At 35.3% G+C, this 25,089-nt stretch overlaps 3 protein-coding genes across 4 annotated transcripts; 1 reads left to right on the top strand and 2 right to left on the bottom strand.

The window, feature by feature from the left end:
- Positions 1 to 605: 605 nt before the first annotated feature.
- On the top strand, positions 606 to 2,845 carry LOC129301735 (V-type proton ATPase 16 kDa proteolipid subunit-like). Its single transcript, XM_054940327.1, has 3 exons — positions 606 to 803; positions 992 to 1,277; positions 2,491 to 2,845. The coding sequence occupies exons 1-3, from the start codon at positions 728 to 730 to the stop codon at positions 2,621 to 2,623; spliced, it is 495 nt and encodes a 164-aa protein (XP_054796302.1). The 5' UTR covers positions 606 to 727; the 3' UTR covers positions 2,624 to 2,845.
- A 2,022-nt stretch (positions 2,846 to 4,867) lies between these two features.
- LOC129302775 (F-box protein 7) lies at positions 4,868 to 18,967 on the bottom strand. 2 transcript variants are annotated; one of them, XM_054941659.1, is made up of 11 exons: positions 18,811 to 18,967; positions 17,888 to 17,974; positions 17,663 to 17,775; positions 11,277 to 11,393; positions 11,098 to 11,194; positions 10,856 to 10,929; positions 8,726 to 8,779; positions 8,549 to 8,650; positions 8,302 to 8,360; positions 5,529 to 5,739; positions 4,868 to 5,177 (listed from the first exon to the last, which is right to left on the bottom strand). In XM_054941659.1, exons 1-11 carry the CDS (start codon positions 18,818 to 18,820, stop codon positions 5,118 to 5,120), a joined length of 984 nt encoding a protein of 327 aa, XP_054797634.1. In that variant the 5' UTR covers positions 18,821 to 18,967; the 3' UTR covers positions 4,868 to 5,117. The 2 variants fall into 2 exon arrangements, with proteins under 2 accessions (XP_054797634.1, XP_054797635.1); XM_054941660.1 differs by lacking the exon at positions 8,726 to 8,779.
- Positions 18,968 to 19,786: 819 nt separating this feature from the next.
- On the bottom strand, positions 19,787 to 23,023 carry LOC129303838 (BTB/POZ domain-containing protein At1g21780). Its single transcript, XM_054943380.1, has 4 exons — positions 22,040 to 23,023; positions 21,800 to 21,945; positions 20,786 to 20,901; positions 19,787 to 20,601 (listed from the first exon to the last, which is right to left on the bottom strand). The coding sequence occupies exons 1-4, from the start codon at positions 22,150 to 22,152 to the stop codon at positions 19,996 to 19,998; spliced, it is 981 nt and encodes a 326-aa protein (XP_054799355.1). The 5' UTR covers positions 22,153 to 23,023; the 3' UTR covers positions 19,787 to 19,995.
- Positions 23,024 to 25,089: the final 2,066 nt, after the last annotated feature.

The following is a 25,089-nucleotide window of genomic DNA, read 5'->3' as shown; positions in this document are numbered from 1 at the left end:
GTGAAATTGAATCCGGAATTGAAAACCTTCTTGGTAATGGGCCCATGCTGTAGCCCAAAACGATGAATGAGCCCATTCAGACAATTGTTAATTCCAGAATTTTATCAAAAAAACAAAAAAAAAAATTAATTTTTTAATCCTCCAAGTTTTAAATCATTTGTAACTCAGTCACTCAACTATAACTCACTATGATTCAATCCTTTAATTATAACTCACCTATGACTTATTCCCTCAACTTTTAAATCACTTACAAATTAGTTCCTTAACTTTTGTTAATTTTTTTTCATGTTAACTTATATGTCACATTAATGAATTAGAAGAGAGTATTTTAAAATAATATATGAGTATTTTTTTATCTCTTTTATTTGATAATTTTTTTAAAAAAAATTAAAAATAAGAATCAAGTTATAAGTAAATCAAAAATTGAGAGATTGAATTGTAATGAATTATAATTAAAAAGTTGAGTCACAGTAAATTATAATTAAAAAAATTAAGTTATAAATAAATTAAAAGTTAAAAAATTAAAAAATTAAATTTTTTTTTTAAATGGTTAATTCGAGAAGGGCTGCAAACGTATATACTATTGTAAATTCGCAACTGCGACTCCTATCAATTGCCTTGATCGAAACGAACAAATCAATTATTGGACATTGAATTATTTGCTTTGATCCGATCTCTTCCATCTTCATCTTCCATTCCAAGGAGAAGGAGAAGAAGTCTGTGTGAGATGGCAGGTTTCAGCGGTGACGAAACTGCTCCTTTTTTCGGCTTCCTCGGAGCCGCTGCTGCTCTCGTCTTCTCCTGTAACTCCCTGTTTTTCCATGTCTTGTTCATTTTCTTTTCGTCTTCCTCTTTTTTTAGCCGTTAAATTCCGCGTCGAATTCAAATAAGGGATTCCTAATGATCTTTTTGTTGAATATGTGTTTGTTTCTGTGTTTTCTTGCTTGTTTGAAATAAGTGTCATCGCGACAAATTTGTTTGTTGATCTCAGGTATGGGAGCTGCATATGGAACTGCAAAGAGTGGAGTAGGCGTAGCTTCCATGGGTGTTATGCGGCCCGAGCTGGTTATGAAATCCATTGTTCCAGTAGTTATGGCTGGAGTGCTGGGTATTTATGGACTAATTATTGCTGTTATTATTAGTACTGGAATAAACCCCAAGGCTAAATCATACTATCTCTTTGATGGCTACGCCCACTTGTCATCTGGCCTTGCTTGTGGCCTTGCTGGACTCTCTGCTGGAATGGCAATTGGAATTGTTGGTGATGCTGGAGTTCGGTATGTTTTATTTATCTACTCATGTTTTTCTACGTAGTTTTGTACAAATGCTGAACCATATATTAATGAAGAAACAACAAAATACAAGAAACCAAGAGGAAAATCAGAAAAGGAAACGAAAGAGTTAATCATTTCCCCTAAATCTATCATCATTTCCCACCTCTTGTAAGGAAGGTGGGGGATGATCATAGATATGACTAGCTCGATCCTTTATTTTATATTTGATTCTAGTGTAGACTAGGGACAGTGTCTGGGTATAAAGCGGGATTAAGCAATAGTAATATTAAATTCATATTAATTACTCGAGTCAAGTAGAGCTTGTTCGCGGTGTGAAATTGAACATTAAGTCAGCTGTTTATGAATATCATCTTTGAATGTTGTCGTCTGTGAAAATTCGTTTCCTTGTATTAATGGATGATATCAGTTGTGCATCCGGATTGTACAGGTAATGGAGATTACTAATGCGGTTTGGCAAGCACATTTAACTCTCAAAATTTTTTGTTCTTGAAGATTCTTAGTCTGCTCTATCTTCTACTTAAATATCGCTATATTTTTTCCAGTTCTGTTGTATGTTTTCATATTAACGATCATTCTTCAAGAAGTCAATGTAAAAGATAAAACATATAGCAAATCATTCGATTCATGCTAGAGGAAATGTGGTATTTATATTTTTGTGGTCCAAATTTGTCGTCATAAAAAAGGATGTGATTTTATTAATTATATGAGAAGATTCTAGATCTTGATTACCATGTATGATGAGATGCTGTGCCTTTTACTTCCTTTTGTATAGTTGGCATGTAAACTGAATTGTAAATGCATGCAGTGCTTTGAGTGTTATTTGTGGGATAACGGCGGTGTTTGAGAAATTCAATTGGATATTTTTTGTTCTTTTCTGGATTTGCGTGCTCTTCTTAAATGTATTGCAGAAATATTGAGCACAACTTATCCATTCTGCGGAAGGTTGATATAAATTTCTTTGCAAGCATTTTGGTTTCTTTGAGCTTATTTATTACTAGAGTTTGAGTTGTTTAGCTGCTTGCTCATGCTTACGCTAAATTTTTGTGCTTATGTACTTTTATATCTTATTCTTACTTTGTTGGGCCATTGTAGCTTGTAATGTATTTTGTTATCGATGAATATATGCAATGTGTATGTCTTGTGTAACTTCTCATAACATTTTTTTTTTTTTTTTTGGGCTTTGTTTAACTTTCAGGGCAAACGCCCAGCAACCGAAGCTGTTTGTTGGTATGATTCTTATATTGATCTTTGCCGAAGCTCTTGCTCTCTATGGCCTCATCGTGGGTATCATTCTCTCATCCCGAGCAGGCCAATCTCGTGCTGATTAGTTCGGAGGATAAATTTTAGATCATAGTCAAATACTATTGTTTTCCCATGATTACATTTATTTTAGCTGGCAACTCCTCTTTCCGAAATCTGAATTCGGTCGGTTTTATGTTGTATTTTCTTGCGGGATTATTCATTTGGATGGATTGATATTGAAGTAACGCTAATCTAGAGTTCTGTGAAACATTCAAAATATTCTCCTATAAACGATCAAAATTTATGTAGTCTTGTGAATTTGCAAATTTCTTGATATGTTAAAGAGTGTTCTGTGGCGTTAGTATTTCTGTTTCTTGATGCTTTTCTCTTGCAGAACACCTACAGGTGGAGGCTGAGAGGGGGACGATAGGTCATTGCGCCTTTCCTATCAGCCTCGAGATGCTTCTCCTTAACCTTCGATTTGATGGTACATTACAGACACAATTTTTGGTGAATCGCTAATACCTGTTGATAACTTTTTTTTGGATTGAAAATAGGAATATCATTAAAAAAAAACAGAGAGAGAGAGAGAGAGAGAGAGAGAGAACCAAGTCAGTATATGTTGCCCAAAAAAAAAAAATCAGCATATGGGGCTAGATCTAAGCCTCTGGCTAGGAACCACCTATCTACAGTAAGGTAATGGATGATCAAAAGCACAAAAACTTTCCACCAAGTAAGGGAAATTCCGAACTAAGGTATGCGCATAAAAGTTGCTCTCTCTATACATATTTAGAGACAGAAATTCCCTATACAACAAATATCTAGCGCGATCAATCACATCCTTATTAGGATGTTGAGATACATCACATCTGGTAATTAAGTTAACCGATTCGGCAAAATCAGTAAATATATTAACTCTCTTAAGGCCTAGATTAGGAGAGTTTAAGACCCTTGATCATTGCCATAATCACTGTGATGGCTGGTGGAAAACAGCTAATGTTTGAGTTAAAGCCCATGATCCAGTTTGCATGATTATTTATTTCTGATAACTTCTAGGTTTCGCTATATAAGAATTCATATGTTGAGAACAGTTTGAATCACTTGGAGGGAAAAAAACAGAGACCAATAAGGCCTGTTTGCTATGCTTGAATTGAGAAGGGTGAAAATGGAATTGATGATGGAAATGAGATTTTGGCTTGTTTGGTATGATGTAAGCCAATTCTATGTGGAAGCCATTTCACCAAAAATGATGGAATTAATTTTCATAATAAAATCTCAATTTTGCAATTCCATATTTCCTCTCCATTTACATCTCCAACACCTTGACCTTTTTGCCCGTCTACTTTGGGACTCCATAGTCAATGCTGTGGTAGCATGAAGACCTAATGTGAGTGATGGAGAGATGGTTGGCGAGATGACTAGGTTGCCACCGTCATGGTCACAATTGTTAAAAGTCAATGATTTCTGTTAGCTCCTGTTTCATCTCTTGTTAACCACTCACCATTGAACCAGTTGTAATCTTCTGACCTCTAATTTTTGATCTTTGACCTTTATTGCTTAGCCATTTGGTCTCCATCCTTCATTGATCATTACTCATCCAAAACTCCATTTCTCCCTCTCAATCCTTAGCAATATTTGTCTTTGGTGTAAGTTTCCTCGTTAGTGATGACCAAGTCTAGATCTCCCTCTTGACAAGTGGCCTCTTCCTTCACTCTCCACTTATTCTTCTCGATCCTCAACAATATTTGCCCTCACTCTTCACACATAGAGATAGAGAAGAACCAAAGAGGAGGGCATTTCCAATATCTAGTTGAATTCAAAGTTTGGTGTGGTGATTTCAACTTTATTTTTAGTTTGGTGATTTTGATTTTCTAGTCTAGTCTAGTGATTTCTACGTTTGGTTTGGATTTTGACTTTCAATTTTGTTTTTGATTTGGTGAAGTTGTGAAATTGAAGGGCAGTGGACGATGATTTTGGGTTGAGCATGATTTGTTGGAGATGGGAACATTTTAGTCTTTTTATATTTTAAATATCAATATTAAATAAAAATAATCTCTCTATTTTATAAATACACCAAACATATTTTTAAATTTCATTTTTATTTTCATATATATATCCACTTTTATATTCATTTTCATTTTTATCAAAATCATTTCCAACATATCAAATGAGGCATAATTGTTTTCAAATATTTAAATTATACTTGACAAAAAGCTTGTCTAATTCAAATTATTGCCTTGATATTGGGGGGATGAAATGATTAAACATTAACGACATGTTTACTAGTTACGTCTGCCTTCAGATCTTGCACCCAACTTGTCCCCTCAACCTTATCAAATAATTGATGCAATCTAACAATTCGATCGACAGCTACACAAGTCAATCAAGTAACTAAATTCACAAGATAGCTTTGTGCACCTCTACACAATCGAAGTGAAATTGAAAACAACTCCACAGCTTGATGCGGGCATCAAATCATCACCCAATTGCCATCCATATATAAATACACAATTTCGGGGGACCTTTTGGAATCAACAGATTTATTTACAAATATAACCCAATATTGTTCCAAGGCAATAGTCAACCAGGTACAAAATAATCCATCTTCTCTACGGGCAGATTGAAAACTGACGCCTCCGCCTATACACCGGAAAGCAAATATTTAATTAAAAGCGTCCATAGAGATGTTTTCGATCATAATCATACCCAAATCATTTAGGGAAAAAATCTACCCCATAATCCACCTTACATGTTAGCATGGAGATAATTAATGAATTCTAAAAGGCTAGCAAAACCTTAAAGATAGGTAAAGAAACACTTGGAGCGTTAAACAAAAGGAGATGGTAATCAGCCAACAGAACAGAAAATAAGATGCACGTGTTAACACCCACGGCTCATGGATTTTTCATCGCTCCGATTAAGTTGCTGAATCATGAAAATCCAAATTCTACCCAATAATTTAGAATTTTTTTTAAAAGGTAAATAACGGACCTCATCAAATGGAACAAAGACAAAGGATGTCATGCCCCTCTTGTGTGAGACTGCTGGCACATCTGGGTTGTGTGTTTCATCATCTTGCCATCCCTCAACAACTCCAAGAATGCCTTCATCAGGTCCACTAGCCTCACTCTCATTCACGCCGCTAGTGACAAGGGAGATCAAGTCCATCCTATTATTAGCCCCAGCAGCTGTCCCTCTTAACCTTGTACCACAAGCAGATCCATAGAAAAAAGCTTAACAGCGTACTAGGGGGGAAAATTCACACTGTCAGGAAATAAAAATTCAAAGCCATGTAATTTAAAACGTGATACAAAGTCTAGCAAACTTTCACATCTTCCTCTTTCTCTAAAGCAAGCAAATCATATATAAATTTTTACATATATATATGTATATATATATATATTTTTTTTGCCAGACACAGAAATCCAGATATATTAGTTTTGGAAGTTCAATAAGTATTCCAAAGCATTGATAACAGCTCTTAACTAAGAGCTGGTTTGGTGCCCGGAAATGGGCCATCCGAAGTATGGGAAAAGCATCTCCATTCCACCGATTTGTACATTTGGGTATTGCTATTCACATTAAAAAGGAAAGCTCATTCCCACGAATAAAGGAATAATTTCTCCTAAGAATGGGAGGAACAAGGATTTTGACCATGGAATGAATATTACAATGACTAAAGTATCCTCCAATATCCTCTCCCCTACCCTCCAGGATCCTCTCATCCATTGCTCCAGACCCACCACACTTCAGTTTATTGTGTCCAACATGTTCTACAGAATAATTTATAATACTTGTCTACTGTCTTGACCATCCACAGCCCAAGTTCTATTTTACTTCACATGTCTATCCACAGCCCATGTCTAGACCTCTTGATTAACAACATTCTCAAAGGTTTGGTTAATGATAGAGTGCAATGTGTTATATAATCCATGTAGCCAACCTCACCTAGAGGGATAAGGCTTGTTGTCGTCGCTGTCTTCTATTGCTGATTTCAGCAGCAAGCATTGCATGGGTGGTGGCAGGAAGCCTGTAGATGGGGAGGATGGTGACACGGTGGTGAAGGCTAGCAAGGGGGATTATCATATCTGGGACAGTGGTTGCAGTGGCCAGTGGCACATGAAGATTAATCTACACTTGCAATGTCAAGATTCATGCGGATTTTCCTATCTTCATTTTCATTTTCAGCAGTTAGAATCGTATAGTTTTTTTTTCGTTTTATCAGTACTTGAGGATTTTAGATTTAGATTAATAGTTCATATCTTTCAATTTTTGCTTCAGATGAATAATGGAGCTAGGAATAGATGAGTGAGTGGAGAGGAAGATTGGACCTAGGAAAGAAGAAGAACACGGGAGAAAAAGAAATTCTTCTAAGGTTATTTTGTTCATTTACTTAAATATACGAAAATAAAAAAATTTATCTTCCTGTACATATCATATCAAACACAATAGTCAATACATGCTTTTCTATTTATTTCCAATCAAAATCTATTCTGTAACCAAACGGAAGTAAGTCTTCATTCTTTCATTTGCATTTTGCATTAAAGCTTTGTTTGGATTGAGAGAAAAGTGGGGGAAAATAGGGAAGAGAGAAAACTGAGAGGAGAAATTTCAAAAAAATAATAAATTTCTTTACTATTTTTAGGAGTTTTCTCAAATAGTTTTCCTTCCTCTCTAGTACAGTTGGTGATTCCCGAAAGATTTGGATGTCATTTCCTAAGATCTATATGGTAGACAATCTAGGAATTTAGAGAAGACTAAACACCAGTGGTCAAGAGATTTATCCCAACGTTTTTATCTGAAGGATTAAAATGGTAAAGGACAAGTCAGGTTAGGAGCAGCCAAAGGTACAAGTACTGTTGGTAGGGGCAATGACTACTTTTTGGCTCTTTAGATCTGTCCTTTCATGCAAAGGGAAGGGGGGAAGTCTTTTGAAAATTGAGAGTGGGAGAGCTTTGGCCTCTCGAATACCAAGTTGGGGGTGGGCAGAGGGAGATAGGCTTTCTTCATCATTTTTTCTTTCTGCTCAGTGTGTGCTTGCAAGTGAGTGATTATATTTGTATTGCTGCTCGTTGGAGTGTATTTGGTGCTGTTCCATATATTTTCAGTCCTTATTTTGCTTGTAATCCAACTATGTTATTCAGCAATAGTTCCATTTGAGGTGTATTTTTTTGTTTTGCTTGTTTTTAAGGTTAATAGAGTAGAGGGTTCCATCAGTCTATTTTTCTCTCCATCCAATCATAGGGTAAAAGTTTTCATTATGATATAAAAAACTGCCCTCTGTTCAGGTAATTTTCTATCAAACAACCTTGCCCCATCATTTTTCTTCTTTCTTCATAAGCCTAAATAAAAACCATTTCTAATTCCAATACCAAATTGTTCCCATCCTAATTCTGCTTTCTTCCCAAGCGCAAACAAAAACCATTTCTAATTCCATAGAAAAAAGTATCCTTATGCTTCTGGCTGTCTGTCACTATTATGCCATCAATTTGGGAACGGTGAATTCCAAATTGGAAAAAATTAAACCTATCCATCAGCCCATCACTATTATGCCATCTCTTTCACTTCCAGCGCAACACGAAATCTCAATACCAAGAAAATTTTGTTTACTCCCCGAGAATGAGTGTAACAACACAAACTTATTTTTTGGGTTGAATGATAGCACAAGCTACAGACAACCTAATTAGAGAAGATAACTGTTTCATCCGGTTCATGAAAATAACTTTCAAGACGGCAGAATATTCAAGTGAACATGTCAAACTACCTTAAGCGAATCCTCAACACAGTAGGCCGCATGCCTGGATACAAGACAGCCGCTTCAACCTGCAATGATAGTTTAATTAGAAATACCTCAACAGCCACATAAAGAAATATACCAATACGTGATGCCATTCCTTAAAAGGAAATGTCAGTAAAAATATGTAGATGATGAAGTTTACAGAAGAAATAATGAAACAGACAGATTAGGGAAAAGGTTCTATTAGTTAATTTGACATATATTTAAACCTAACCTTGTCATCTGACAATGTGTAGTGGCCACCAAAGACACAGTCTGCTTTAGATGATCGGAAGTTCATGCACTTCACAACATTCTTAATTTTTTGAGAAGAATTCTGCACGACATAAAATTGGACAATCAGGTACAACAATAATATAAATATTACATCAACTAGGCACAGAATCATAACCTTATAAAGAAATCGCCCAGAAGGAAAAAATCTCATGTACCGAAAATAGCAGACCTACATGAGAATAAAGGAAAGAAGTTATTTTTTATATGGACAAAAATAAGAATATTATTGTACATAAATATTAGTGTCGTTTTCTGAAAAGACAAACTTCAACAGGGTCCATAGAAACTTTATTTCTTATTATTCCAACATTAACATATAGGGGAAAAAGAAAAAGCACTCACGACTACAAGGAACAGTCTGGAATGCAGTACATTCATAATTTTCCCCTCTACACTAATAATCGTACTTTACAACCATAACTAATAATTAAGCATAGGCAAGTTAAATATATAAAAGGGTTAAAGTGCTAACTTGTCTCTGAACTTTTTTTCTAACAACGTTAGGGACCCTAAAGTCAAGGGTAGAGTAATATTGCCCTTCATATATTAAAAAATGGAGCAATATCACTGCTCCCTTAAATATCTGTTAATCTGACCATTAGTTGATCCAAAAAAAATTATTGAAAACAACCTTGTCCTTATAAGAAAATTAATACTGATTAAGTCCGTTAAATTATAAAAAAATTCTAATAGCCTAATGTTATTTCTTAGTTCTTACCCACATAAAATATGAAAATATCATTTTAATCAACCAATTTGACCGACAACAAGGTGCTTATCAGGTCACCAATGTTGAAAATACCGATAAGTAATTAAAAAATATAACATTTGCTCCAATAAAATCCAGTTAAAATATTAAATATTTTAATATTTAATAATTAAAATAATATTATTTATAAATATTTATCCAAAATTTAAAATTTGTCTTTTACTCCTTCTATTAAAAAATATAAGACATTTTTTAAGGGGTTAGGTATTAAAAAATGTATGGCATTTTTAATATTTCAAGGAGTAATCATTGCATTTTTTTTCAAAAGTGCCCCTATTGAATAAATTACTTTATATTTATTTGTGGATAAAACACCATATTAAATAGGTGTAAAAATGAAAAGATAGAGTTAGCTTGAAAACAAGTAACTACTTTATTAGGGGGTGAAATTTGGTTAAAAATACCTTACATTTTTGAATGAAGGGAGTAAATATTAATAGCTCAACTAGTTTTTCTAAAAGTTATAAGTGATTTGTAAATTAAAATAATATAATAAATTATAAGTCTTCCTCCAAAATTAACAAATCCTCTTGCAAAAATTTATTTATCTCAAAAGTTTGCTTATAAATTATGCGTGAAGATTTGTAAATAGTAAGAATAATATGTAAATTATTAAATATTAAAGTATTAATATTTTAAAAAGATGTTATTTAAAAAATAATATTTTTAATTACTTATGCATGTTGTTGCTAGTAATAGTGATATGATAATCACCTAATAGCCAGTCCAATTGGTCTTTTATAAATAAAATTAGTCTATTGGAATTTGTTTGTAATTTAAGGGATTTAATCAATATTAATTTTCTTACAAGGTCCTGTTTGTAATTTTTTGAGTCATTTTTTATAATTTTCTAGTTCATTCCCTATAATTTGTTAGGTCAACTAACAGTCAAATTAATGGATATTTAATAGAGAGGCAACATTGTTTTGTTTTTTAATACATGAAGGGTAATATTGCACCACCTTTAACTTTAGGATGCCTAGCGCTCCTAAAAAAAGTAAAGTTCAAAGGCAAATTAGTGCTTTAACCCTATATAAAATCCCTACTTAAAGTTGTAAGACCAACAAACTATCTTTCAAAGAACTATTACTTTATACCTATCCTACAGGGTCCTGATCCTGAGGGTACACGGAACTATAGTTTGCCTTTTGAGGTTTGTTGCATCTTTTTTATTTTTATTTATCTTAAAAGACAAAACTTTAAAAGTCAATAACACAAGGGCTACCATATTGCTCAGAAGTTATGCAGTGAACTTCAGAGAGTTACAGCAGTTGTTCAACGAAAATGCACATTGTAAAACTCGTATAGAAAGGTTTCCAAAAAGAAACATTATGCATTGGACGCTGCATACTTAAATCTACATTCAGTCAAAATAGTTGTTGGCAAATGAAAAACAGGATGTCCACAAAAGTAGAAGAAAATCCATACAAATATATATATATATATATATAGCCAGCATCTGAAAAAATATCCTACCAAATGGACTGGATTAGTGGTCTTCCACTCAGCAACTCCAACTCGAATGTAACTATTCCTACTAACATAAAGACCTGAAATGAGGGGCCCAAAGAAGTCACCCGTAAGAAAAAAGGGAAAGGGGGTAAAAGCATGAATCTCCTTCCTTGAAATTACACAAAATTAAATTGAACCACTTCATGCAATTGGTCAATGTAAGGAGTACAGAGTAAGATTATGAAATAAAAGATTGCTGATTTTACCATCAGTTCGCAACCTTGGTCTTAGGAGCCACATTTTCCGCCATGAACTCTCATACTTAGAATGCAAGATCTTGTAGTTTTCAACCAGTCCAGAGATCTTCATACAAGTGGCTCCAAGTTTAGAAACTATCAATTTATATGCAGTGAGATGTAAAAGGTAACCCCTTTACTGAGTTTACCTGCCAAGCCTTCAAGCAAGCAGTGCGCCAGTATACAGGGTTACGAATTGTGTACCACCATTTTCGACAGACACAAGATGCCCTTCCCAAGTCATATGGATTCATCCGGGCAAATACCTTATAAAGAATATATATGCATCAGAGTTTTCTCTGGGGCACAGCTGCATACCTTTCTATCAATAAATTCTCACTCTAATTTGTTCAGAAATCACTGGAAAAGCCTAAGGAGTTGTGGACACATGTTTCAAATAGATTGAAAGTTCTAGGGCCTACTTTAAGAACAGTTTTTTCTATCAACTCAAGGACTGAAGACAACTCAAGAAGCACTACCAAGTTGGTTATCAAGAGTCTTTTCACACCACTTTTTCTAAGGAAAAAAAAAGTACTCAAATTCAAGGACTTAGAGGTGAAAAGTACTTCATTTTCCAGGTTAGAGATATGAACAGTCCAAGAAATTCACACAGCCTATTCCAAAAAGTAGTTGATTTTTGTTTAAAGCAGTTTGACATAATTTTAGAAACATGGCCTATCAGTACATTTTGCTAGTTCCGCAGAAGACATGGTACCCCCTTCCTGCCTCTCCATCAGAGTCAAGAATATGACATTACCACACAAGTTTAAGTAAAGATAAAATGAAATTAAAGCAAACAGGAGAGCAGAAGCAGATTGTTTCAGTCCATTCTGGCAACAGATGGCAGAAGTGTAAAATAATGTTGGTTCAGCATTTAAAGGTGTGGATAGAATTGTAATTGTTGTAAATATTTAGTGTCTTTTATGAGGGAAATATCAGGTAGAATAGTCAAAGATATTGGTTTTATTGTTTTTTATTCTTTTTCGATATCCTCGGCTTGGTTTATGGGATTAGATTGATTCCCAAGCTTGTATATATTTCTTGACTTGATGAATAAAGGATGTAGAGCATTTTGAACCACATGGCATCAGAGCCGGTTCCCTTTCACGACTTCGGCAGCAACTCTAACAATGAAGGTACCTCAGACAAGTCGAGTTCTCCACAGTTGAAGGGTTCAACAATAGACCCGATGTCCAAGACTGTGGACTCCTCATCAAGAGATCCGAGTAAAGCTGGTGGTCCCCATACGTCGACTACTAGCTTCGAAGGGTCTTCAATACTGATCGTGACCGACAAGTTGAATGGGTCAAACTATCGTGAATGGGCACAAGCTATCAAGTTAGCAATCGGTGGTAGAGGCAAGATGAATTTTCTCACTGGAGCTACAAAAATGCCCAATGAAACAGAGTTGCAGGCCTTCACCCAGTGGCATACAAACAATTCACTAGTCTTTTCTTGGCTTATTAATGCTATGATTCCCGAAATCAAGTGAAGCTTCATGTTTTTACCCACTACAACAGATATTTGGGTCGCAGTTCATGACTCATATCCTAATGGTGAGGACCTCGCACAATTATATGAGTTAAAGACAAAGGCTTAGTCATTGAAACAAAAGGAACGCACTGAAACTGAGTATTGGCACTAGATGTCAGCAATATGGCAGGAGCTTGACCTCATGTCTGATGAGGAATGGAAAGACCCAAGTGATGCAATAAAATACAAGGAGAAGATTGAGCATGAACAGGTCTTCCAATTTCTAGCTGAACTAAAGTCATCATTGGACGATGTTAGAAATAGAATCTTGAGTAGATTACCTCTTCTGTCCACTTAGGAACTCTTCTCAGAGATACGTCGTGAAGCATCTAGATGCAAGCTAATGTTGCCAGAGTCTCTCCCTACTCCAACTTCACCCTCCGAACCTTCTGCATTGGTTAGTCGTAGTAATGATACTAATCTAAAGGGCAAGAAAGGAAAGGTGACCTGCGAACACTATAAGAAGCAAGGACACACCAGGGATGTATGTTGGGATCTTCATGGGAAACCACTGGATTGGAAACCAAGGCGAGGAGAGTCTCGTGGCTATTAAGCATCTAATGACAGTTCCCAAGAATGTTCTAAGTCATCTATCGCATCTCATGTGGACCAAGAGCAACTAAGTAAACTTCAAGAGATGTTAAGTGTCTTACAAAAGACTAATTCATCTCAAAAATCTAATCCTATTGCTTTTGTAGCTCACAAAGGTACATGTGCTTTCCTTTCTACCTCAAATAATTTCAAATGGATAGTGAATTCTAGAGCATCAGACCACATGATGTGTGATTTTAAGTTATTCAGTACATATACACCTTGTGCGGGAAATGAAAAACTAAACACAGCAAATGGATCATCCTCTCCTATAGCTAGCAAGGGCAGCATGATTACATCTGATCATATGAAGTTAGAGTCTGTTTTACATGTTCCCTATTTAGCATGTAACCTACTATCCATTAGTAAGATTACAAAACATGCAAACTGTTGTGCTCATTTCTGTTCTGCTCATTGTATGTTTCAGGACCTTTTATCGGGGAAAATGATTGGTAGTGTTAAGGAATATGATGGTCTCTATTATCTAGATGGATCAACCGTGACTAACCTATGGTCTTGCATTCAATGCAATTTAGTTTATACCTCTAAGAATAAATCCAATATGGATATTATGTTGTGCCATAGGAGAATGAGTCACCCAAATTTTCAATATTTGTCTCATCTGTTTCTTGCACTTTGTTCTAATAAAATGACGTCTTTTCATTGTAATGAGTGAATTAGCCAAACATCACCAAACTTTTTTTCCTCAATCTGAATACATCCCTTCTCAATTGTTCATAGTGACTTATGCGGTCCATCACAAATTCCAAATCGAACACATTCTAAATGATTTATCACATTCATCAATGATCATACTAGACTTTGTTAGGTCTATCTTTTAAAGGAAAAAAGTAATGTCTCTTCTGTTTTCATTGAATTTTATACCATGATCAAAAATCAATTCCATACCTCTATTCAAATTATCCACACTGATAATGGCACTGAGTACTTTAATAACCAAATGGATTTTTTCCTCAAATAATGGCATCCTCCACAAGAGTACTTGTCTTAAAATGGGATTGCTGAAAGGAAAAACCAACACCTTCTTAAGCTCGCTTGAGCCTTAATGTTTACTTCTAATGTTCCTAAGTATTTCTAAGGGGATGCTATTCTCACCGCCACTTATCTTATTAATATAATGCCAAGTCGGGTCCTCTCCTTCTCTACTCCACTTGACAAACTCAAGGAATCTCTTAACTTAACCCACCTCAATTCTTCCGTTCCTCTCAAAGTCTTTGACTGCACATCTTTTGTTCATACTTCATATCCCTCCAAACTTGATCCCCATCCAGTCAAATGTATTTTCTTAGGTTATTCTCCTTCATAAAAGGTTAATTGCAAACTTGAGTTATGGAGGAGGACATTGGAGTCGAAAGGTTTTCGTCTGAGTAGAAGTAAGACGGAATATTTATATTGTAAATTTGGTAAAAGACTATTCGAAAATAATTTGGAAGTGAAATTGGGAGATCAAATCATACCTCAAGTGGAAAAGTTTAGATATTTGGGAGCCATTATTCAAAATGATGGCGAAATCAGTGGAGATATTTCGCATAGAATTCAAGCTGGGTGGTTTAATTGGAGAAAAGCTAAAGGAGTTATTTGTGACCGTAAGGTGCCTAATAAACTTAAAGGAAAGTTTTATCGTACTGCTATCAGACCGGCAATGTTATATAGTAGTGAATGCTGGGCTCTAACGGGACAGCAAGAGCATAAAGTTGGAGTAGCAGAGATGAGAATGTTACGATGGATGTGCGGACATACACGTAAAGATAAAATTCGAAATGAGCACATACGTGAAAAAGTGAGGGTGGCACCTATTGAGGAAAAAATGGTAGAAAATCGGTTGAGATGGTTTGGGCATGTACAAAGAAGACCAAGGGAGGCACCAGTGAGAAGAGTGGAACATATAACTTTGAGTCCGATTAAGAGAGGTAGAGGAAGGCCTAAGAGAACACTCTTGGAAGTTGTTGAACGTGATCTCTTAATTAATAATATTTCTAAAAGCTTAATAAATGATAGAGCACAATGGCGTCTTGCAATCCATGTAGCCGACCCCACCTAGTGGGATAAAGGCTTGTTGTTGTTGTTGTTGTATTCTCCTTCATAAAAGGGATATTGATGCTATGACCCTACCACTAAGCGCCTCTACACCAACCTTGATGTTAACTTTGTTGAACATGAGCCGTTTTTTCCAAAACCTTCACTTCAGGGAAAGTGGAATGATGAATATCAATTTTTGTAAAGTGAGGGGGAGAGAGTTCCTGAACCTGTTATGTTACTCGAAACCCAAACTCCTTCTGTCTCAATAGGTAGAAACAAAGATTATACACTGATTTATGAACGAAAGAGGAAATGTGATAATAGCACCATCATGCCCTATGCACTTCCAGAATCAAACTCGATCAAAGTTCCTAAAGCCAACCAAGTGAAACCTGATGAGGGAGCTGTTGAGGTGGAGACATGTGAAGAGACATTCATAAATGATCTAGATCTACCAATTGCTATAAGAAAGCAACCTAGATCTTGTACCCAACACCCTATAAAGAAGTATGCGTGTTATAATGCTCTTTCTCCATGGTACAGCACATTTATTACTAATGTTGACAGGGTGAAAGTTCCCAATAATATACATGAAGCACTAAAGATGCCTGGGTGGAGAAGTGCAGTCATGGAAGAAATGAAAGCCTTGAAGAAAAATGACACATGGGAAATTGTAGACCTGCCTAAAGGAAAGAAAGTGGTTGGACTCAAGTGGGTGTTTACTCCTAAGTATGATGCCAATGGTAATCTAGACAAACTGAAAGTTAGATTGGTTGCAAGGGGATTTACACAAACTTATGGTTTGGATTATAAAGAAAGGTTTGCCCCTGTAGCTAAATTAAACACCATTAGAGTGTTATTATCGATTGTAGGGAATCTTGATTGGCAGCTCTATCAATTAGACATTAAAAATGCTTTCCTAAATGGAGAATTGAAAGAGGAAGTATATATGTCTTTACCCCTAGGATTTGAAGAAGAGAAAGTTGGACAGGTTTGCAGACTCAAGAAATCACTCTGCGCTTGAAGCAATCTTCAAGAGCATGGTGTGACAGATTCTCTAAGGTTTTGAAGATTGAAGGCTACAAGCAATGCATTTATAATCACACAATGTTTGTTAAAAATGAGAATGGTAAGAGATGTATTCTTATCGTATGTGTTGATGATATAATCATTACAGGAGATCGTGAGGAAGAAATTACTAGAGTTAAGGCAGCTCTTGGAAGAGAATTTGAAGTTCAAGATCTCGGGAAACTAAAACATTTCCTGGGAATGGAAGTTGCAAGGTCCAGGAAAGGGATCTATACATCTCAAAGAAACTACATTCTGGATCTTTTAACAGAAACTGGAATGCTGGGCTGTAAACCGATAGACAAACCAATTGTTGTGAAGAAGAAAAAGAAGACACTCAAGAAGGATGAACTAGATGAAAGGGAAGATGTCTCAAATGATGAAGATGAAGAAGAAAATGATGAACCAGTTGACAAAGACAGGTACCAAAGATTGGTAGGAAAACTAATATATCTTTCTCATACTAGACCTAATATAGCCTTTGCGGTTAGTGTAGACAATCAATATATGTGTGATCCAAGGAAGAAACTCATGAAAGCAGCATAAAGAATTCTCAAATATCTAAAAGGGACACCTGGTAAAGGGTTGTTTTTTAAAAGGACAGAACAAAGAACTATAGAAATCTATACAGACGTAGAGAGGGGAGGAACTCATGCAAATAGAAGATCCACATCTGGTTATTGTTCATTTATATGGGAAATTTGGTAACCTAGAAGAGTCAAAAACAAAGGGTGGTCTCCAAGAGTAGTGCTGAATTTGAACTGTGGGTCTTAGCTCAAGGAATAAAGGAAGAATTGTGGTTAAGGCGTATAATGGATGAAATACAGGTCAAGGTGGAATCCCCACTAAAGCTTTATTGTGACAAGAAGGCAGCTATCAATATGGCTTTCAATCCTGTACAACATGAAAGATCCAAGCATGAGGTGATAGATAGGCACTTTATAAGAGAAAAAGTGGAAGAGGGAACCATCTGTCTCATATATTTGCCAACCACACTATAGGTTGCGATGTTTTGCAAAAGGACTTCATGGGCCAGCCTTTAACTGTATAAGTAAGTTGGATATGATTAACATCTATGATCCAACTTGAGAGAGAGTGTGGATAGAATTGTAATTATTGTAAATATTTAGTGTCTTTTATAAGGGGTATATCGGGTAGAATAGTAAAAAATATTGGGTTTATTGTTTGAATAAAGGATATAGAGCATTTTGAACCACAAAAGGCATTGAAAAGTTATCAGATAAAATATACCCATTGACATTTTTCAGTAATGACATGAACTTCTTTTCTTCATATGAAATACCTCACAGAGCATTTCATCAGGTAAGCGACAATGTATAAGTGCAGAATCCACATAAGGCTTTCTACTTGTACTTCCAACTGGTGCAACAGGTCTCACGTTAACTCCATAAAGATCTGAAACAGAATGCCTGGAAAAAATAAGAACGAACTTGAACCAGACAAATGCAGCAAGACAGCACAAGAACTAAAACAACAGATGTGGCAGCATGAGTTAAACGAAACATACCAAGCCAGGGCCTTCTTGTAACAAAGTACTCAACAGTCTTCAGCCTTGAAGCAGATTCCAGTTCTTGGGGAACCGTTACTGCAAGATCTGCATGACAAATAGCTATTAGAAATAAATGGATGTTGATAAAAATACGGAGGAATTTGACTAGCCTTAATGTTTGGGTGGCTCAAATTGAAACTTGGAAATATGAACATGATGCATATGCCAAACATCACTTAATCTAGACAAAGTCTTTTGAGTAGTTAGTCTTGATCATGAAGTTGTGCATTTTCTTATGGTTACGAGTCCATTATACCCATTGTTATTAGTCGCTCGTAACTTGGGTGCCCTATAATTCTAGTTTCAGGTGCAGCTATTACTAAATTTAGAAAATAAATATCCCCAGACAATAAGTGATCTTGTCCATCAAGGCACAATATCCGATCCCCTTGGGTCTTTTTACGATTTAAAATGAACCTAACACTCGCGAAGTGATATCCTATCACCAACATATTTTGTCAAAAGACGAAGATACGCTTCAACGGGCGAGGCGGTCGTTGTGAAATTCTTGCAATTTAGAGTCGGATAGACAAGCCAATAATTCGTCCAAATAGAACCATCCAATCAAAATTTATAGATAATATAACATGGCACACGAAATTTAGAGCGCCCTCCCTCAACACGAACAAATTGCATTAAATGCGCATTCAGCTCGAGAATTGATCTTGTTCTTCGTTAAGTTCAATTTCTATCAATCGCAAAATTTATAAGCCGTGAATGGGTCCCAGAAATGAAATTAGAAATTAGAAATCATGATAATATGCATTATCAATCATGTAAGGGTATGGCTTAAATTAAGAATCTAGAACATCGAAGCAGGAAAGTCCCGAAAAGAACACCATGATTGAAGTGAGGAGGTTCAACTTCAGGTGTCATCATACCTGAAGCCATGACGACCAGCAGGGTGAGGCTGGTTCGCGACTTTCCCGGGAAGATTGAGAAGAAAAAGGGGGAGAGGGAGAGGGAGAGGGAGAGAAGAGAAGGATAGGAAGCGAGCGAATAGCAACGTGAGCGCCAGAACGAGGGCTATCGAGGCAAATTGACTCACTGGGATACCACTACAAATCAAAAATTAAAACAAAATATATACATACCACAATGCCATAAATTTAAATTAATTTACCAATATGATATACAAAATTCAACCTGCAAAATTAATTTCTCATTGAACTCGGTTTCAACCAAGCTTATTCCAATAATTTGTTTTACTTTTTTGAATGAAAAAAAAAAGGTTCTACAGCACTCCTACGATCCACCTCTTTTTTAATAAAAAAATGATAGTTAAGTATAAAAGATTGAATTAATAACAATAAGTCTTCAATCAAATATTTTTAAGAAAGGATTCGAAACATTAATTTAGATACTTATAAGCATAAATTCTAGAAAATTTTATGAAAAAACTAACTGTTATTGCTTCAATTTTTAAAACATAACTATATTCTCTTTTTTTAATTGCCCTCCCCCAATTTCAACTGCCACATCCCTTTCCCCATCCAAGTTTAAAAATTGCAATGTTTCTCTTATTTGTTATTCGTAAATTTTATATAACATATTCCTATTTCATAAATAATTTAATATAAGTAATAATAAATTATGTTACATTTTATATACAAATTTCATGAATAAGACATACATCTTATAAAATTATAATTATGTTAAAAGTAGGGAAGAAGAAAAAAGGAGGAAGGGTTAAGTGACGACTAAAATGATGATCCTCATATATCTAAAAATATTTAAGCTTGAAGAGGATACAAAAAGCACTGAGAATAATAATAAAAATATTAAAAAAAGTTTGTAACATGCTATAAGGTACAGGCTATGGCATGGAGATTGGAGAGTTAATGATGCTCTTTGGGATCAGGGTAACTAGCTACTGGCTGTTCCGTCGCATTAATACGTGGCAGATCTTCTGCAATACACCCCATTTGTCATTCCAAGGACTGGGAAATCAGACAACAGTTAAGCATTATGCATAATGTAATACAGCAGTCAATAAATCCTCAAAACAGTCGTGCATAGGTATGTAAGTATAAAGGCTATACAATGATTTTGGCAACCTATAGGTTCTATACTGGTTTCCAAATTGTAAGCACCTCCTGAAACATCTCAATCATCAGCTCCCTATCTGCATGCCTGAAGAAGTTATTCATTTCTTCTCTAACGTCATATATCTTACCAAAATCAAATAGGAACGTCAAGCACCCTTTCTTTAACTTGTGCAGCTGATAAAGCCATGCCTCGTGTAGCCTCTCAAGGACATTTCCTGAGTTGAGATCTTCCAATAAGCTTTCCTCGCAGGTGTCTTTAAGACCAGTAATGTCATATTTATTGGCTGCTCCAAGCAACGCAAGCCGGTGCTTCCAGAAATCTTCTTGCTTTATTGTGCCATATAAGTAACTTAGTAGAGCCATACAAGATTCTAGAGACATGTCTTCTATGTGGATGGTAGATGATTCTTTTTCCTTCAGGTTGTGATGAAACATGCTCTGAAACACAGGAGAACTTGCAGATAAAACTGCCTTGTGAGCTCTCAATGTACCATCTGCGGTGTTAATGGTGAGATCAGCATGTATGCCCTCATCAAGCATGCGAGAGAGGCATTGGAGGGTACTTTGCGCAGCAACAGATTGCAATTTTCCATCAGACGGCCATATAGAACTAGCTTCTCCACCCTGAATTGTGAGGATTATAAAATAGTTAACAAGCAAGATTTAAACCGGTTCAGGTGTCAGAAGAGTAGCCATAAATTATATTTTATGCATCTTGGTCAGAAAAACAACTGCCGCATATTTCTCTAAAAACTGTTTCGCTTGCATCAATTTCATAATAATAAATTTAAAAAGCACAGGAACTTACATTCAAAGGACAGATCTTCAGGTCAAGGAATTCAACATCAATAATGAAGCGACCAACAAATGAGGTATCAACAGGCCAGACAAAGTCATCACATGTTCTGAGCAGTCGTTCATGAACTGTGGCATGCAAGCACACACAAGTGAAGACACAAACTGTGTCGCCATTACACAACATAATCCAGAAAGTGCTACATTTAATTGTATTTTCAACGCTGGTGAATGCCAATTGCAGCGGCTTGATGGGTCAACAATAGGCAAAGCAAAGGTTTTACTGCATTGTTCTTTTGTGGACATTATAAACAAAATTAAGCCTCGTTTTGTTTCAGATGAAAGACACTGTAATTGTGCTATGCTACCCACTTGGATTATTTGAAATTACAAACCTCGATGCTTGATATTTTGTCATAACAACTGGGAACAAAAGATCAGGAGCCAAACATTAGGCCAACAACAAGAAGACAAGTTCCGGCAAACAAGAGAAAGATAATAGAACTGAGAAGCTGTAGAAAGATAGAGTTGACTTCAGTCTTTAGTCATTAAATTAAACCAACGTTATGATCTATAGCATTTAAGCCCTTCAAAAGTTGGTACTACTGCCTATTATGATTATAGATACAGATGTACTGCTTTATGTGCCGGTCAACTGGTGGCTTGATCATTAGTCAGGAATTCATGTCTCGTTTCCTAGAGCTATAGTAGGCTTTTGGCTTCAAAACAATTGTATGTTGGATCAATCAAACGTGCATGGTAACCGCCAAAAGGAAAGTAAAACAGGACAAACTGTCACTTCTGTGAGGCGCAAATTTTTCAAAACTTCTCAGTATGCAAAAGAAGGATAAGAAGATAAGGATCAACATCGTACACGACTCTCCAACCTCCCAAAACACGGGAGAAAATGTTTCCCATGCTGCTTATAAAAGTATAGTTCCCCAATTTAGACACATAAAGCTACGATTCAGAAAATACCCAGTATCTTGTATGATCATAAACAGTAGAATCAAGCGTCGATAGATACCAGGAGAAATGTAGAATCTGCGGGAAGAGCCAGTATTAGAAACTCGGAGAATGAATCGAGCAATGGGTGGGTGTTCCTTAGAAGCCCGGGAAGGCTCAGGAAATAGATGTATGTACAGGTACCTATTCCTCTCTATAGATAAATACCTGAAGATGCCAATTGAACATGTTTCAAGCTCAATCACGCGTAATCTAGATATTGTTCAGGTGGCGGGTTGGGTGGGGGGGGGGAGAGGAATACCAGTTCCAGATTCCGACCTTGAAAGGATCGGATTTCTTGTAGGAGCAAGGTCCAAAATTGTCAATCTTCCATTGGGCTAGCCTTGATATGGTCTCCACCCTTGAATCCGCCATGCCTATTGAGTTTTCGGAAGCGCTGACTTTTGGGTGATCCCTAAATGCAAAAGATTTCCGGCCAAAAGAACGGGACGGAAGTCAAATATCGCAGGGGGACAGTGTGGGGAATCCGTTTCGGCTTGGTTTGCCCTTCGTCTTTGTGGTTACCACAAGCTTCCCGGTCTTCGTACGTTGGGCGGGTCAGGGGTTCTTCATTTTTTTTATTTGCCCCACCCTTCGGTTGATGCTAATTGGACGCTCTCCTGCTTCAGTTACTTTTCTAAAAAATATTAGTTAAATTTAAATTTAACCGAATTTAAAACATTATTTAAATTAAGAGTAAAAGTGATATTGGTAATTTTTGAGAATAAGTGATAAATGTTTTTTCTAGATTTTACAAATAATTTTTTGTTTTTAATTACTCATCTAGTATAAAATATAAACATTTTTTTGTTAAAAAAATAGCATATCAATAAAATCATCATTCTTATAAAAATAAGTATTGTTTTATCTTTTTATCTTTAATCCCAATTCTGAGTACACTTCATGATGAGTGAGAAATAAATGTATATAAAGATTTAAGTTGATAAACAAAGGGATAAAATGAGAAAATTTTATTGCATATATTATGTTATTTATATTTTGAATTAAAATTAGTTGAAAAAAATGTTTATATTTTAAATCAAAGAAAATAATGGATGGATATTATCTTGTAAATATGACCGGACTAAGTGATAGATATTGTACCAAGGTAAGATAGCTGTGTCCATCTCAAACTTAGTTTTGGGTCACAGTTAATTGTATGCTTCTTACAACATTATTCTGCATTAGTTTTTGGGTCACAGTTAATTGTATGCTTCTTACAACATTATTCTGCATTCGTTTTTATATTACATTGTATTTGCGAAACCAAGAAAAAAATGAAGCCGGACATGAACCTCATTGAAATGGGCCCATACTTGGCCCAAAAAGAAGGGGAAAGACGAGCCCATTCGTACAAAATATTTGGTAATAACGTTGAGTCATAGGCAATGGCTAGAGTCAATCATAGGTTCCGTTGAAATCCACTCAAGTTGGTTCCGTTGAAATCCACTCGTTCAACCCTTTTTATTATAGCTGGGTCTCCTGTAATGCTGCAAATTATCTGTATAAATATTATGATCACAAAAAATTATATGAACATCAGAGCATACGAGTTTCCTAATGGATCGAACAATCATTGGTACGGCCTCGAGCTGAAATGAGACGCCGATATATGTGAAGCTAGTTTTTCAGTTGAAAATGCAGAACGAAAGAAACAGTGGAACAAGGCTTTCTAATGAAGCTGCCATGATGCCGATTGAAAATGCAAAATCGTTGCTGCAGAATTGTTATATTTGAAAATGGGTCTTTCTTTGTGCAAACAAGTTCAGATAACAAGAGTTAAGTGTTATATGGAATCACTTAAGGGCCTCCAACTACTCAAAACTGGAGGAGATTTAAATCATCCTATGCGGGAGGATATTCATGAGGCGAGGAAATTATTATTCTGGGACTGGGATGTAGAGCTCTTGTACTCCGATAGGGAGCTGATTCAATTAGCAGACTGGTTTGCTAAAGATGCTCAAAAGTATTAACCTTTAATGGAATGCACCGACCTTTATTGGTCTAATAAACTGATGTAAGACTCTTTTGTCAAGGCTTTAATCTGTCTCTTTAATACAAAAGAAAAATCCAAATTCATTGAAACTTAAAACAATATATTTTTTTCATGTTTCAAATTTTGATTTTCTTAAAACTTTCATGTACTCTTATTTAACACGATTTTACATAAACCATCCGCTAATTAAAATTATAGAGAAGATGAGAGACCTAATCATAAAAGATTGGATAATTGATTTGTACCAAGGCATGTTTATATAATTTAATCAATGCACACATTGGTTTGCTCATTTGGCTCATAATGTCAATCTTGATATTAGGATTTTTAATGATCCTTCCCTAGGTGCTGTAATTTTATAAATTTAGGCATGTCATAATTATTTTCTTTTGCATGATTTAACCATAGCCTTGTATTAAGAAAAAATTTGTGCTAGGTTGCAGTGTTTTTGGCTTAAACTTTCTGACATATTTACAACTCAAATTAAATTTGAAAATCTAAAACTAAGGTTTCAACCATTGAGACGGAAGATTATAAGTAAATCTGTCGATGCATCTGTTAGTCAAATTGTTTGACGTAATTTTTCTAATATTTACAGCTCATACTTTACAGTTAGTAATTAAGCTTCGCATTATCATCTATTTTGGTTGTTTTAATCTGAGGCTATTTTTGTCTGCATCTCTGCTGACCCCGGATCTTCTTTATAATTTTTATCAATTTGCCATCTTTAAACTTAATCAATTTTCTACTGTGGTTTCTCTTTATCATGTTCCTTTTAATCAACCGCCCTATGCTAACCACCAATATAAAAATTTAACATTAAATTAACATGTCAGAATATTTTATCTTTCACAATCATAAATGTTATCTAGAAAATTCAAGTATTTTCTATTATTATTGTGCATATTTCTCAATTATTTTTTAAAAAATTATTTAATATTATTATATAATTAAATATTATTAAATATTATTATATAATTATTAGTCATTATTGTATTATCTAATTTTATGGTGCATATAATGTACCCTTCAAACTAATAATATATACGATATTTTTTAATTTATTTGTCTTGTCTCTCATAGCTTTTAGCAAATACTTAAAAAAGAGGCCTTTTTGATATAAATACGCATCTACTCTTTGAAAACATCTTTGTCGAGAAATAATGTCGCCATTGACTAATAAATTGCCTCAAAGCACCTTTTCTAAAGACGAACTCATAGTCACACGTGACTGTCAAAACACAAGGGAATTTTTAAAAAATAAGTTCAAAAAATCGACACTTCTATTACTTCTCAACAACAAGTCCAAGAGTCCA

Source organism: Prosopis cineraria, unplaced genomic scaffold (genome assembly GCF_029017545.1).
Source record: "Prosopis cineraria cultivar Desert tree isolate PC_DT_omini unplaced genomic scaffold, ASM2901754v1 PC2, whole genome shotgun sequence".
NCBI lineage: Eukaryota > Viridiplantae > Streptophyta > Magnoliopsida > Fabales > Fabaceae > Prosopis > Prosopis cineraria.
The sequence above is the reverse complement of the archived record's forward strand: the minus strand, read 5'-3'. Positions and strand labels throughout refer to the sequence as shown.

What these genes read in the sequence shown, in the direction of transcription:
- LOC129301735 (XM_054940327.1), top strand. Translation starts at nt 728, where the DNA reads ATGGCAGGTTTCAGCGGTGACGAAACTGCTCCTTTTTTCGGCTTCCTC. An exon ending in TGCTGCTCTCGTCTTCTCCT is followed by an intron (nt 804 to 991) that starts GTAACTCCCTGT and finishes TGTTGATCTCAG; the next exon opens with GTATGGGAGCTGCATATGGA. An exon ending in GTTGGTGATGCTGGAGTTCG is followed by an intron (nt 1,278 to 2,490) that starts GTATGTTTTATT and finishes TTTAACTTTCAG; the next exon opens with GGCAAACGCCCAGCAACCGA.
- LOC129302775 (XM_054941659.1), bottom strand. An exon ending in CCACTAATCCAGTCCATTTG is followed by an intron (nt 8,780 to 10,855) that starts GTAGGATATTTT and finishes ATTCTCATGTAG; the next exon opens with GTCTGCTATTTTCGGTACAT. An exon ending in CTGGGCGATTTCTTTATAAG is followed by an intron (nt 8,651 to 8,725) that starts GTTATGATTCTG and finishes TATGTCGTGCAG; the next exon opens with AATTCTTCTCAAAAAATTAA.
- LOC129303838 (XM_054943380.1), bottom strand. Translation starts at nt 22,152, where the DNA reads ATGGCGGATTCAAGGGTGGAGACCATATCAAGGCTAGCCCAATGGAAG. An exon ending in AAGGTCGGAATCTGGAACTG is followed by an intron (nt 21,946 to 22,039) that starts GTATTCCTCTCC and finishes TGGCATCTTCAG; the next exon opens with GTATTTATCTATAGAGAGGA. An exon ending in CAGATTCTACATTTCTCCTG is followed by an intron (nt 20,902 to 21,799) that starts GTATCTATCGAC and finishes TGCATGCCACAG; the next exon opens with TTCATGAACGACTGCTCAGA.